Below are 14,310 nucleotides of genomic sequence, written 5' to 3' on the forward strand. Positions count from 1 at the left end.
ATATAAATTATTATGCATAGAGTCAGCAAGGACACTGAAGTGTTACATTTTCATTATTCATTTTTCTTCATTTCTAGACACAAGTTTAAAATCTGTTACACCACATGCTGAGTTTCTGAAGTATTTTGCCTGGGCAGCACTCAAAACTTCCTACATGTCTGTAAATGTGCCAAGACTCAAATCTCAGATCTGACTTAGACATATTTGCACTGTCTTTGAAGAAATGGGTTCCTATAGCTAAGTAATAATATTCTATAAAATAGAATTAACCATTCATTATTATGACTGTGATGATGAGAGGTCAGCACCATACACAAGCACATGTCAAGACAGAGAAACCTACTGAGTCAATTCAGCAGCAGCAAGTAAGCAGAGTTAAAAACTAAAGGAGTGGCAAATTATTATATTCACATTAAAGATGTGATAAGGCACTAACATTTCTCTCACAATTTCTTCTAGAAGATTATTAACCTGTTTTAATAAGAATGTGCTTTATGAATTCAATTAATAATACATATCATTAAAGATAATGTACACATAATATAGGATTCTTAATGGTATGGCAGAGCTGACAATTGTTCCTGCTAGGCCAAAATTCAGATGATCTAGTCATACATCTTCATCTTGAGCTAATGTTACATGATTGAGCAGACATAATTATTTCATTACTGCCAAAAGAGAGAGGTCCTGCATCTGTGCTTGCACTGATTTCATCCTCTGAAGAACCTGTTCAATTCACAACCTAACAAAAGTAAACCAGAATAAAAATTGAAGTGTTTTGCTGAGCTTGTTAGTTGGATCTTTCTGTGAAAGTCTGATGAATGCCGAAGTGGGCTGGAGTGAGAGCAGGAAGATAAAACATCTTCCTCCTCCTCCTCTTCATCAAATCACCAGATTTTTTTCAGTTACTTTTCAATAGCACAACATTGCCCAACAGGTACTTCACCTAAGAATGGTTGGAAGTGTTTCAGAGAATGAGAATTAGATCCCTGGATCCTTAATACAGCCAATATGAACAGATGCAGCATATGTACAGAGTATGATACGGACCAGATTCCTTCTGATCTGTGCAGTACTGGCATGTTTTCTGCCCAGCATAGCAATACAGATTCAGCTTCTCTGCATTCAAACTGCGAAGGTGTGCTGGTTTGACTGAAAATGGATTTTCTCCGTGCAGTTAGAAACCTTTCTTTTTCGTAGCTAGCACGCTCATTATTTGGACTTGGTTTGAGAACAAGAAGATAACACTCCAGCACAGAGTTAAAGTTTTTAATTGCTCTGGTCTTAGAGCCAAGGATACTCTGAGCGCTCTGCCCACAGGTGTGAGGCAGAGAGGCAGAGATGGGGCAGAGCTTGACTGGTAACCAGGCTGATCAATGAGAGTATTCCATCCGATTAGTATCATGCTCCAGATTTAAGAGTGGAGCCCTCTGGTTTCTGGTCCCCTTTCTCTTGCTCTTCCGTTCTTCTCTTCACTCTTTTTGTCGGAGCCAGGGGAGTTTCAGTCGGGATGTTTAGCCCAGCCTTTTGCCATTTTGCAGGCCTCTGGGCTTTTCTGCCTTTTTTTCTCTCTCTGGGATCAGCTTTAGGACCAGGTGTGGCTTGCTGGGACTGGCTGCCCAGTCGTGGACAGAGTTCATGAGGAATTGCCTTGAGTATATTTTGTTTCCATTTTATACATATATATTTACTAGTAGTGTGCTAGTATTTTGTTATTTTATTAAACTGTGTTTTTCTCAGTCCAAGTTTCTACCTTCCCCTTTGATTCTCTCCCCTGTTGGGGGAGTGAGGGAGTGGGTGAGTGAGCAGCTATGGTGGTTGTATTGCTAGCTCGGGTTAAACCACAACAACAGGCAATTAAGAAATCCAGTGCAGATAGTTAGAATGCAATTTGTATGTATGTGATAAATGCTGTTAGACTGCTCCTCCAGATTCCAGGCACTTCACCAAACTGTTGAGTCGTGAAAGTTGGTGATTGTGTAATGGGGAAAAGACAGATATGAAAGGCTAGAAAAAGTTATCCCCGAAAACAGAAGGAAAAGGCTGTTGAAAGAAGTTTAAAAATTGCAATTCAGACCATTCTGTTATTTTTTAATGATTGTGATAAAGTCGTGATTTAGTGCCACCAGCACTTTTTATATTGCCATATATCTGTACACCATGTGTTGGCTAATTTTCAGCTACTTGCCAACAGTAAATTATGTGAAACCCTTAAGAGACTGTGAATATATTTCCTATTGTTTAGTTGTTCATAACACAATTTTCATAGAGAGAACTGAATACTTCTAAGGCTGAAAGCGAAATTCCATGTTTCTTTCCTCAGTGTCAGTGCAGGCTTAAGCAATTTCTGCTCTCAGCCCTTCCTTCTTGTTTCCACACCACCACAGCCATTGTGCCAGCACAGCTGTTTGCACAGCCTATGGTGAAAATGAGAACCATCTGAAAAATTTGGGGGCAGCAGAGAGGAATCAAAATCAAAAGGAAACTTATAACAACGTGTGAATTAAGATCTATGAGAGACTGACCTTGCACTGGGACATCTACGAGGTATACTGAGACCTTGTTAAACAGACTCAGAGGAATTTGAGGTCTGGGGAAGATTTTACAGTTTCTTATGATATTTAAAAATGTATCTCAAGAAACTTCTTATTTCCCTAATTCAAAAGCTATTTCTTTATCTAGTGACCTCACTTTTAGCCATGTGCCGCTTGTAAGGTTTTTAATGGAATAATCTTAAATTTATTTGAAAATAAATCTTCTTGAGGGGCAAGGACAAATTCTTAATCACCAACTGTTCCATCCCTCTTCTGCTTTTCTCTCAGGAAGCCAATTGAATTGTATCTAGCTATATGTTGATGTGTACGTACATATATAGGTATAGGTATTGGTATAGATAAGGTGTACATATATTGCTTACAATATTTTTGCAAACCATTATATTTTTTATGTCAGGTAAGCAGTTTGCACTTTATGCTTTTGTTTCCTAGGGGAGAGCAGACCATTCATGACATCTTCATCATATACAACACTTTTTTATTCAAAACTGAACAGAGCTGAGCACTCAGTTTCTGTGAAGAGCCACAGACACTAATTTCTCACCTGTCTGACGTGGCAGTTTCTTCAGGATGCCTCAGTTTCTCCTTTTCTGAGAACAAGGGGTTCTGTCACACTTAAGTCCCACACCAAATGTTGCCCATTTATAGATCTATAATTTTGGAACGCTTCACTGTCCAGATGCATTGCATATGGGAGGCTGGGTATCTGGTTTCCATTCCAGGGACCAGGCAGTAAAATGCATATCACTTAGGTGCTTTGAGTTTTTGGCTAATTCCAAGTTTGAGAGTAATGGCTGGGACTATTCATATCCTTGATGCTAGGCAGATGCTCAGGAGATTTACTGCAATGTTAAATCACACTAACAGAGTGGTCTCCGACTCAGAGCCTTTAGTCCCAAACTCTCATTTTTCTTCACCTTGTATCTTAATACATTGGGGTTTCTGTGCTATTAAGTAATTATTTTTCTCCTTAAACCTTAAATTCATGGCACAATTTATCTGCTATTTTAGCCTGATAGTTTTGTCTTCAAATCAGACAGTTAAAATAATTTTGGAAGACTGCATTTCTGTAACATCTTTCCTCAGAACATCTTAAAATGCTATATGAAAAACAACCAAGCTTTTCAGTATGTCCAAGGCACTTGAGTACTTCAAGGGAAATTGATTCTGACACAGCCCAAGACTTTCCTCTCAACCCAGCATTCTCTTGTCCTGATTCATTCCTCCCTCTCCCTCGCCTCCTATGCTAACAAAACTTCAACTGCCTTTGATTCATACCTCTCTTTTACAGCTATATCTAACCATAGACTATTTCTTCTAAAAGCTTGATTACACCATACTTCACATAGCCATCAAAACCTGTTTTCTTTCTGAAGTCCTATTTTTTTTTCTTTTTCCCATACCCCTTTATCTTTCTGGTCACCTACTACCTATTCAATTTATACTTTGCCATTCATTGAGTGAGTCTTATTTCAACAGTATCTTTTTCTTTCTTCCTTCTTTTAATGAGTTTCATTTCAGTTCCACCCCCTTTCACCACTCTCAGTAATTTTCTTAATTCCTTATTCTTTGGATTGCAAATCTGACTCTTCCTTTGCATGTATTTCCTTTTTGCTTGAATCAAAAAACTGAAAATCAACAAGACTTGCTTTGAAGCAAATACCTTTTTTTCTTTCCATACCATTTTTCTTATTGCTAATCAGTTCTACTTCTTTTAGTTAAGAGAATATCTCTTATCCTTGAACTTCTAGTGATGGAAAACACCTTTTTCCAGCTGTTGAGTTTGGATTGGACACGCAGACATCCAGAGGTCAACTTAAAAGCAGAAAAAGATACTGGACTGAATAGAAAGGAAGAATGTCTACATCTGTTTTTTCCACTGAACAAATTCTTTACCGTAACACTGTAATTTAAAGACTGGTATGTGAGCTCTCTGTACTTTGTTGGGAAAAAATCAACAACAAAGTCATGTATTGATGCTGGTTTGAGACAAGAGTGTCTTAGCCAATATTTTTTCACTCATTTAGTATGAAGTAATGATGAATACAGTACAAACGAAAGACATTATGGTTCTATCACAGCTAGTGGGAAATGCTTTACACCCTCTTTTCCAAAAGGGTTAAACAGCTGTCAAATGCGTATTTTAGTAGCCATAGTACTTTTAAAACACTGCCGGATATCAGAGGAGTTGCTTTCGCCAGAAGCCAAGTCACAGGCTTGAGTCACTCCTTCCACTGCTGCCCCCTCAGCCCTCTCATACCTCATTGCAGTGTGCAGCATTCCCTGAGGATGGCAGTGAGAAGCATTGAAGTCTTTAATCTGGACATAGTGTTAGAAGTAATATTGCAGTCCAAGATTCTCTTATTCCTCTAACTAATTTACCAACTAATTAATCCACTATTTTCAGAAATGATAATAGCAAGTAATAAAATATTTGCATTTATTTTATTTTATTTTTTTTTTTAAAAGCATGTTAGAAAGTTACTGATTTCAAAATACTGAATCAAGAAGCTACTTGCTCTCAAGGTCCACAAGTGTACTACGTGGCACTGGGATACTGACAGTATTTAACGCTTTTGCTAGCATTAAATATTTGTTGTGACTTTCTTTCTTGGTTATAAAAAAACCCAAATATCTATGAAAGCAGTTGAAGGTACAGAAGATTAGTAAAGTTCTGAGTTTTAGAGACCATGATCATTCTGAAGAGTCCTGTCTTGATAGATTAAAATAATACAGCATTCTTCCCTTTTAAAAACTCCTAAACATGCCATTTTACCAACACATGAAATATGAGCACCATCCAGTGGCGATGAAAGTAAATAACAACCTACATTTCTGGTTTTCTTTTTCCTCAAACCACAGAATCTAACTAGGCATTTAAATGTTTCTACTACATTTCCTGCATTTTTAAAAAGCTGGCATAACTACATTTCTACTAATTTCTCAAATACATTGTAACAGTAGGAAGCTTTTTTTGAATACACTGCATCTCAGCTGAATAGTGCATGCAAGGCTTTTATGGTGGTCAAAAAAACTAAGTATTTTCAGACTATCTAAAATCCTTTTGCAAACACATCCTTCTTTTCTCTACTGCTGTTATCACAAACATAACTGATGCCTCCTTAGCATGACAAGATCACTGTTCCACTTATGCCAGCATGAGGATTCACCAACTAATGTATCTGCAACTCCCTGAGAATGGTTTATGATTTTTCAACTTTTTTTGTTGTTTTGTTTTATCTTCATTTGGTTTTTTGTTTGTGTTTTTTTTGTTTTGTTTTTCTTTTTTTTTTTTAATTTTATATATATTTGTTTTTCTCTGTTCTCTTTTCTCTACATGATACCCTGTAAGGTATTGATACAATGGCCTTCATTCATGCCATACTGATGCTGACTGATTCTGTTATCTTTGGTGAGATCAGTTCTCACAAAGCATATTGGTTTCAGAAACCTTAGGCTTTCTTCAATAAATTATATTGGAAATATATTTTCATTTTAGACATGGATGACTTTGCTCTTAGGCTATTTCTGATTTTGTAAGACAAATAGGATTTTCTTTAATTTTAAGCATGATCACCTTTTGCAATGATCTTTTCCTTAAAAAAATGCAAATTAATTGTGGTTATGACTGACATGACACAGAGACAGTCTTGCTTTTAAGTAGATAAATATCTGAAACCTGTCTCTCCCACCCTCTCTTTTCTTTATCCGTAAGAATAGCAAGTAGCAACTTGCTCCCAAAGTCAAAGTATGAGAGCAATGTGAATTCCCTTGGTTTTAATAGCAACTGTACATCCAATTTCACACTTTGCTTCAGCAGTTCTTCCATTAATACCCGATGACTTGGATGTTACACTTCACTGTAATGATATTAATGTTTTTAAGCCTCCACAACTAGCTGGTTTTTTTTACTGGTCCTGCTTCTTTAGGAAGAACAGGCAGTGCATTCACTTTTAGCCCATCTGATTAAACCAGGTTAAAAGAACCTCTGCAGTTCAGGGTGTTCAATCACAGTTGAGATCGAACTACGAATCAAACATTCAGCCCTAGACAGGAGACACATTCTGGGCTTGTTCAAGCCTGAAAAAATTCATGAAGCTGAGGTGAGACATGCTAATTGGAGCTATTAGGAAGCAAGTGATTGAGAAGCAGTGGCTTAAATGAGCAGAAAATCTAAATACTCTGAATCTGAGAGGCAAAAGGGCAACAAGACATATTCCCCATCAGAATAATCTTCAGCAGTCTGCTTAAGTAGCTATTACACTTCATAGTAAGATCTGATTCACATTCTTTCAAACAGCTCTTGTGTAGCAGCAGACATTTGCCCATCACTTCACATTTAAAACTAGGGTCTATGTAAGTAAAAAAGCCTGTGTCACTACAGGCAAGATTTTAACAGACTTCTGCACTCTGTGAACTGGTCGCAGAGGGGATGCACAACAAATATCCTGAGCAGCTACTTACTTTAGATGCCTGATGTGACACAATGGTGGAAACCTGCTGCTGCTCTGCCACAGCAGGAGCATTTTGTACACATTTCTTCTGTGTCTCTAATGCTGATTCATTATACACATAGTAATACTGCCAATTGATCAGTTATGAATGCACAATCTGCTTAAATTATGCCAGCTCTCTCCTTTATGTTCTAATACATGCATTTTAGCAGACTACTTTAAACTCTATTTTATGTGCACAACTTCTAACAAAAGGTAAGCCTGACAACATAGCTTTTTCTCAACTCACGCTACTAAGTTCAACTTTTTGATGATTCCAAGTAACTTCAAATGGAAAATTATCTGGGATTATCCTCCCAAAGACAAAAGAAGAAGGAATTTTATCAGGTTGCCAAGATATTTTGGTTTAGGATTTTGCTCCTTTTCATTTGTTTGGCATAGCTCTTCCACATTGACACACTCAAAGCTGCAGTCTTGAAGCAGACAGCTGCAGTATGTGTTAGAACACTGTTGTTCCCCATGTTGACAAGCAGAAGGCACTTACCTCTTGCGCCATCAGCATCCCAAATCAGCCTTTTACAATATTTCTTCCCATGTCAAAGGGCAACAGGTGGGCCAATGAATGACAGAGAATAGTCAGAGCTATGGCCTCTGAAACAGGGTTAAAATGGGGCGATGACTCTGTCACTTCCATTTACCTCAGATGAAGTAATTTCGTTCTTCATCTGATGCTGGGACAATGTAACTAGGTTCTACCCTTTGCTTATTATAGGTAGCAAAGTCAGAGTTTATGCCCAACTTTAAGGTAAGGAATAAATCATGTACCAGATTCCAGAGTATCATGTCACTTTACAGCACTACTTCAACTACTGTATTCACAGTAAAAGTAGTTGTGCAATAGTTAAGATAACTGTTTAGTATTTTTTGTTTTCAGGTTCTTTTAGTATCTCTATTCAGTTGGTAAATGTTATTCTTTCAGATAGTCCAGCTGAGGGAAAAGTGGGTTGTGTTATAATAAGTGTATTAGGAAATTACAGAGAAATACCTTGTTTATCTCTTTATTCATAGGTTAAAATGTAATGCCATACAGTTCTCAACAATTACTGACTGAAAAAAAATACCTGCATAAAACAGAAGCAAAACTGAAGGAGACTAATTAAAAAAGCGATCTTGCTTTAACTTTTGAAACTATTACATACAGAATAATATACATATTTACATTACAAGTATATTATATAAATATAATATATATGTAATCTTGTAACCACAATAAATATCAAGAAGGTCTTTTTTAGGTACACAGCATAGAAAAAAATGCAGAATCTGCACAGTCCTTAAGATTCTTGGAGTGACTCACTCTTACATTGTTTTCACACTGAAAAAGCAAATATTTTACACAAAATATACAGCCACAGTTTATGCAGTCCCCAATGAACAGGGAATCTCTCCTCGCCTTCCTGTAAGTCTGCTCCTTGATTTTCTAATACTATTGCTCTATACAGCTATTACATAAGAAAATAGTTTGCAGGTTTGTTTTTTACTCAGCTAATAGCCTAAGTAATTAATCAGTGCTAACAAAATAAGTACAGCATATCTACATAAGGTATATACAAGTGTTTGCACAAACACAAGTTCGGTGAACTGCTTCTGAGCTCACTTTTAATACTGGGGAGTCAACCTGAAAGCAGAAAAAAAGGATTTTCAGCGGTATTACCTTAGAAATATTTTATCAGTTGAGTGAGACCTGGGCTTTAAGATAGAAAGCTTTAAATTTAGCAATTCATTTTAAAAATCAAATTCTTGGCTATGCTGACAGGTGTAGGCTGCCATTGATTTTGAATGTGTTCACTTCAGTGCAAACAAAAACCCAGAGAATTAATCCAAAGGGAGTTTTCTCAACCTGTACGTACAGTCATGACATTTTAAAGACTGACGCTACGGAGCACCTGAGATCACACCCTAGTAAGCGAAGCTGACCACTTCTCGTAGGAGAGCCATGAGTGAGGAGAAACAAACACTATTTTTTTTCTGCAGTTACAAATCAGACTCTGGCATATCAGGCATGTCTGCCATCAGGTACCCAATACCATAACGTCCATTTGGAGCAGTATCCAGAGTTGGTGATCCAGTCTGTTTTCGATATATGTTCTTGCCAAAATTTGGAGATGGCACTTCACTTGGACTCTTCCCATGAATCAGACTTGTATTGTCTCCCTCCAGATTAACAGGTTCCTTTATTATCCGGCCTCTTTTGTAGGATACAGATGCCAAGCTACCAGAACTGTCATCAATAAGGTTGCAACGGCGCACCACGAAGACTATTGGGACAGGCAATATGGCCAATACCATCAGCGATATGCAAACAATCATTCCCCATGTTGGATAGCTGTGGAACTCTTCTGTAGCCTGAGCAACCCAAAAGAAAAACTATTAATACATATTTACTTAAAAAAGAGCATGTCTGCAGTCCTCATCAACGTGTGCAGTTTTCAAACACATACAGATCTTTTTGCCACCTTGCACCCGCAATGTGGGCACCACTACAGGTCTCAAATTTGAACAGTCATGGAGATGTAGGATTATTATCTTTCTGGCAGTGAGCAGGACCAAAACACTGTCCCACAGTTTCCAAGGTGCTCAAAGCACTCTAGTAGAGCCCAAATCAAGATTTTCATATTAGGCTTTCTTCTATTTGGCTGAAGTTGTTCCCCAATACTTTAAAGGACATTCAGAAGAGACAAGTGTGCAGTGGCGTCTAACTGTGCCTGAAAAATAACTCCTTGTTCTGTAGGTTAATAGCTGGGTCTACAGAGGGACTTAGATCACACTGTGTAATTGTCCCACTTTGTATAAACTTCATGCAAACTATAACAGATTTACTGGGGTAGTGACTGCACCCCACACCTCTGCTGCATCCATGAATCACTGGCCAACAGATTGTTTGCCTAGTAGCTCAATTAACATTTAGTTTTGTACATAGAAAGGAACAGTATGTTGGGTATTCTAAGGTATTTCTCTTCCTAATTTTTGAGGGCAAGAATCGAACATACCAAGAACATTTTTCTGAGAATCCTGAGAAAGTAGTAGCGGTTGTCTGGTCTATCTACAGTAAAGCCAGCCTCTTGTATTTACACTTGACCTGTCTTTGCTACAATTTCCCCCCCACTGCCCTGACTAGTTTGGACAATTGTCCATTCAGAAGGGTTTCTGACATTCATTTATCTGACATTTTTTACTCCCTGTATTGTGCATTACAAACCTGTAGAAACAGCTGAGGGCTGATGAGCCTACAAACTAGCACAACTCTTAGGAGTTACCTTCATTGAATCTCTTTCTGGGGCAAACATGCAGCACTGACTCTGCAGTTTGTAAAGATAATTTTTTTTACAAATCAAACATTCCTATTAGAGGCAGGATTTAATGCAGCTGTTACCTACAATGTGATATGTGTTCCCAAAGGAAAAGATTTATGACATGGCTAAATCTCAATACTTAATTCCACATAAAAATTGATGTGATAAATGAAATTATTTATTGTTATCACCCAACTATTTTCTGCAATAAAATAAGATTTAATGAAAGTGAACCACCTCTGCCACCCTTAAGAATTTCTTCAACATACATCAACAAACTTGAAGTCACAAAAAGCATGAAGGTTTGTGTCAAGTAGTTATATTTTAAAGCAGAACTACTCTAAAATTAGGAAATGGTTTGTTTTACCCTAGTTACTTGAAAAAAACAGTCATTATTTACACTGATTTTGAATTTCTAATTGCAATTTTTTGTGTTTTCATGTACTTCTGAAAGACTTCAGATATGATCATTATGATGGCGATGGCATCTGTCATGTACATACCGTATCTTCAATCCAAGCACTGTAGCCAGGAGGACTTAATCCCATTTGGACAACACTAGCTACCAGCAAACATAACAATACTAAAGGTGAAACATACTTCCATATGTAGTAATAATACTGGCTTGGAGAAAACCCGAGCATATCCTTCAAATCCTCCATAAATCTGTAGAAGGGAACAAAAGGTTATTGTTAGCGCATACACTGAGATTTCCAATACTATAATTGATACAAAGCATCTAATTTGAGGGAACAGACACACTGGAAAAATGCATGTCTATAAACAGCTGCAGTTTAGATTACTTGATGTGCTGAAAAATAAAGCTTGTATTACTAGTTCAGAACAGATGAACAGAAGGAATCATTACACAGTGCAGAGACTTAGTAAACCGCCTGCTGAACCATGCTGGAAAGATACTTAAACTCAACTTTCTTTTATAAGATTCTTTTTTACATCTTTGTATATTGTCTGCTGGGTTGTTTACTAAGGCATGTGTCATTACTTTCGAGGACATATACAACCAGCACATCTTACAGATTCTGCAAAATTAATTTCGAACCTACCATGTGTGCTGCAGTATAAAAAAATATCTTTATGCATAAGCTATAATTTGCATCATGTAAGTTGCTGAAATAAAACTTTGTGAAGTTTTAAATCTGCCTCTTTGTGCCTCAAAATTGCAATTTATGACATGAACACAGCTTCTATTTTTGCACTCTTGACGGAGGAGTACATGGTTCCAGAGCCAGTAAAAAAACAAAATATTTTTAGAATTAATTATTTTGGAGTGTGCACAAGCATTGATTCTGTTTTAACTCCTTTGTGGTCCCACTCCCTTTTGAAATGTGTGCCTCAAAAAAACTCTTTCTAGCAACAAATATGTTTTCAAAGCAGTTACACATTTGAAGCTACTGTCATATAAATTCTCAAAAAATTTTTTGAACTGCATAATTTGGGGTATTCTATCCTTTGTTTACACTGCAATGAAACACATGGTTATAAATAAGCTGTATTTACAAATGGAGTGTGCCCTCTATAGATAGCCTTTTCTTTCCTGGGTTCTCCAGATCTTCGCCCAGTTAAACATAAATGTATTACCTTCACTTCAAAATCTTTCCATCCTACTCATTCTCTTTAAAAGCTACCAAACTTCTTCTCATTCCAGTGTGACAGATTTTCCTTCTTGGCTACAGGGATTCACATGTTGTCCTTTTTCTTTTAATCCTTTTAGCTGTACACCCTTTGGATGTAATTTTTTTCTTCTATCTGATCAAAGATATTCTGTCTAATAAGACACATATGGATCTTCATCTACGAGGAAGACCCCTTGGTGCTATCACAGCCAATGACACAACCTGTAGTTGTTGATTCTGGCAGTTTTTGCCAACAAGAATGCTATGTTCCTGAAGAGGGATATTCTGGAGAAGTATGTTTCAGAAGAAATATTAGGAATACTCCAGAGGGAGATTCAGGTGGCCATTATGAATGGCAAATTGGCTGTTTACTTTTCACTATATCCTGTAAGAACCCTTTCTGAAAACATGAATCAACTGCGCTCTGATTCAGAAGCATAGTATTACCATGTTTTAGCCATTCCTCACAGGTAAGCTGCTGACTTTTGGCATGTATACCTCCCTTCAAAGTGGAGCTACCTGACTGAATATTACCTACCCAGGTCACCTGTTGCATCTTTTATTTGCATGTGTAAAAACAAGTACATGGTGTTTTCATGTCTATGTGATCAAATAGAGAATTATACATGTGGCTCAAGTGGGAAATTTCTCCGTTAATGAGTAAGTAGACCAGATACTACTTGCATAAACCAGAAAAAAATGTCCGGAAATCATAAAATTAAATTTTCTTATTATACTTTTATTTCATTGTGGCGATGGAGTAGCTGATTATTGTTCTGGTTTTGTTAAAAAACAAGTTCCTCTTTTAGTGAATTTGCCTGTCAGCTAAAGCCTTCATATTAAGCTGCATTTTCCTGGAGAACCAGATGCATGTTTTGGTTAAACCTAGCAATGGAATGCAAACTTATTGACAAGCACGGATGGACATCTCGTGAGAGGGGCAAGGAAAAACCGGTGACCAAGAAACTGACCAACTGTGTGTAACATTCCATTCACGTGAATACTTCATATAAAAGTGGGAGATCACGAGGATCTCGTCCCTTTTCCTTTTCCCTTCTGCTTATGGCCGACATTAGGAGAGGACCTTGCTAGTTGTCCCTGTGAACTGAGGCCTAGTGAGAGACTGAATCCAGCTCCGGTTGGCTACAGAGTCTAATCCAGGACTTTGGGTGTTGGCTCTGCAGTTGCTGAGACTTTCAAGATTGGTTTTGTATATTTTGTATTATTTTCTCTATTCTTATTAGTAGCATTAGTAAAACATCTTTAATTTTTCCAACTCTCTTCTCTCTGTCCTTCTTTCCCTCCCGATCACCTGTCCTGAGTGGGAAGGGGGGAGAGGGAGGGGCAAGAGGGGGAAGCGGGGGGGAGGATGTTAACAATATATCTGCCAGGGTTTTTGTTGTCACCCCGCAATCTAAACCCGCGACAATTATTCAGATTGTACGAGTGAAAATTCAAATGAAAAACCACCCATTCTATGTCACCCTGTGTACATGCAAAGGAATCACAGATGTTTAAATTACTACAACATGCTAGTATAGCACACTCTGTTTTATCTGTGGATGGCATGAGTTGTTTTTTATATGAACTCTTCTGTTCCTTAAGTGTGGCACACATTGATCTCACTTGGTGAACTCATTCTGTTGATTTCAGTCATACGAAGCAAAAAAATTAGGACTTGGTCTTTTCTCTTCAGCCATCACTGACAGAAGGTCACTTAAATTCACTGTCAATTGTGTTGCTTCCAAGTAAGTTTTGACCCTATTCTTTGCTATCATTTCCTCTATTTCCCCTCTCACAATTAATGCTAAGAATAATTAATTGCTACAACAACCCCAAATTAAATCTAGTTCATAAACTGAAACTTTCTTATTGTTACTGCCATTAGAGGAGAATCTGCTTTGTTCCTGGAATGCTGTCAATCTGGTCAGAATACTCATCCTCATCTGCTGCTTAGACCATGGTTATTACTTCTTGAAATCTTCCTCTTGCTGCCTTATTTCTATACAAATTCCTCATACTTGTGTATCCAGCCTCATTTCTAACACTCTAATTTTGCCTTTTTTACTGCATTATCCTCTCTCTCGATCTGTTGCAATCGCTCTTTGGATCCTGCTACACTGCCCTGATGCAGTATATCTTGCTCCAAACCTGTTCTTAAAAATAGACTAGAATCACCTCCCAGACTGACCCACTTTATACTTGCCTGTATTTGTGTGTATACCGCAAATACTTCACGCCATATAATGAAAACAGTAATAATTATTGTAATTAATACTGTTGATTTGGACAGGGAGGCACATTTCCTTCACTT

At 37.5% G+C, this 14,310-nt stretch overlaps 1 protein-coding gene across 7 annotated transcripts in view; it reads right to left on the bottom strand.

Moving 5' to 3' along the window:
- Positions 1 to 8,051: 8,051 nt before the first annotated feature.
- The window catches only part of SLC6A15 (solute carrier family 6 member 15), a 36,533-nt gene continuing 30,274 nt past the window's right edge, over positions 8,052 to 14,310 (bottom strand). For all 7 annotated transcript variants that reach the window (XM_065842818.2, XM_071799646.1, XM_065842829.2 and 4 more), the window contains 2 exons: positions 10,866 to 11,028; positions 8,052 to 9,415 (listed from right to left, as the gene is read on the bottom strand). In XM_065842818.2, coding sequence (XP_065698890.1) covers positions 9,044 to 9,415; positions 10,866 to 11,028 — 535 coding nt within the window. In that variant the 3' untranslated portion in view covers positions 8,052 to 9,043. The remainder of the gene's footprint in view (positions 9,416 to 10,865; positions 11,029 to 14,310) is intronic.

Source organism: Patagioenas fasciata, chromosome 1 (assembly GCF_037038585.1).
Source record: "Patagioenas fasciata isolate bPatFas1 chromosome 1, bPatFas1.hap1, whole genome shotgun sequence".
Classification (NCBI taxonomy): domain Eukaryota; kingdom Metazoa; phylum Chordata; class Aves; order Columbiformes; family Columbidae; genus Patagioenas; species Patagioenas fasciata.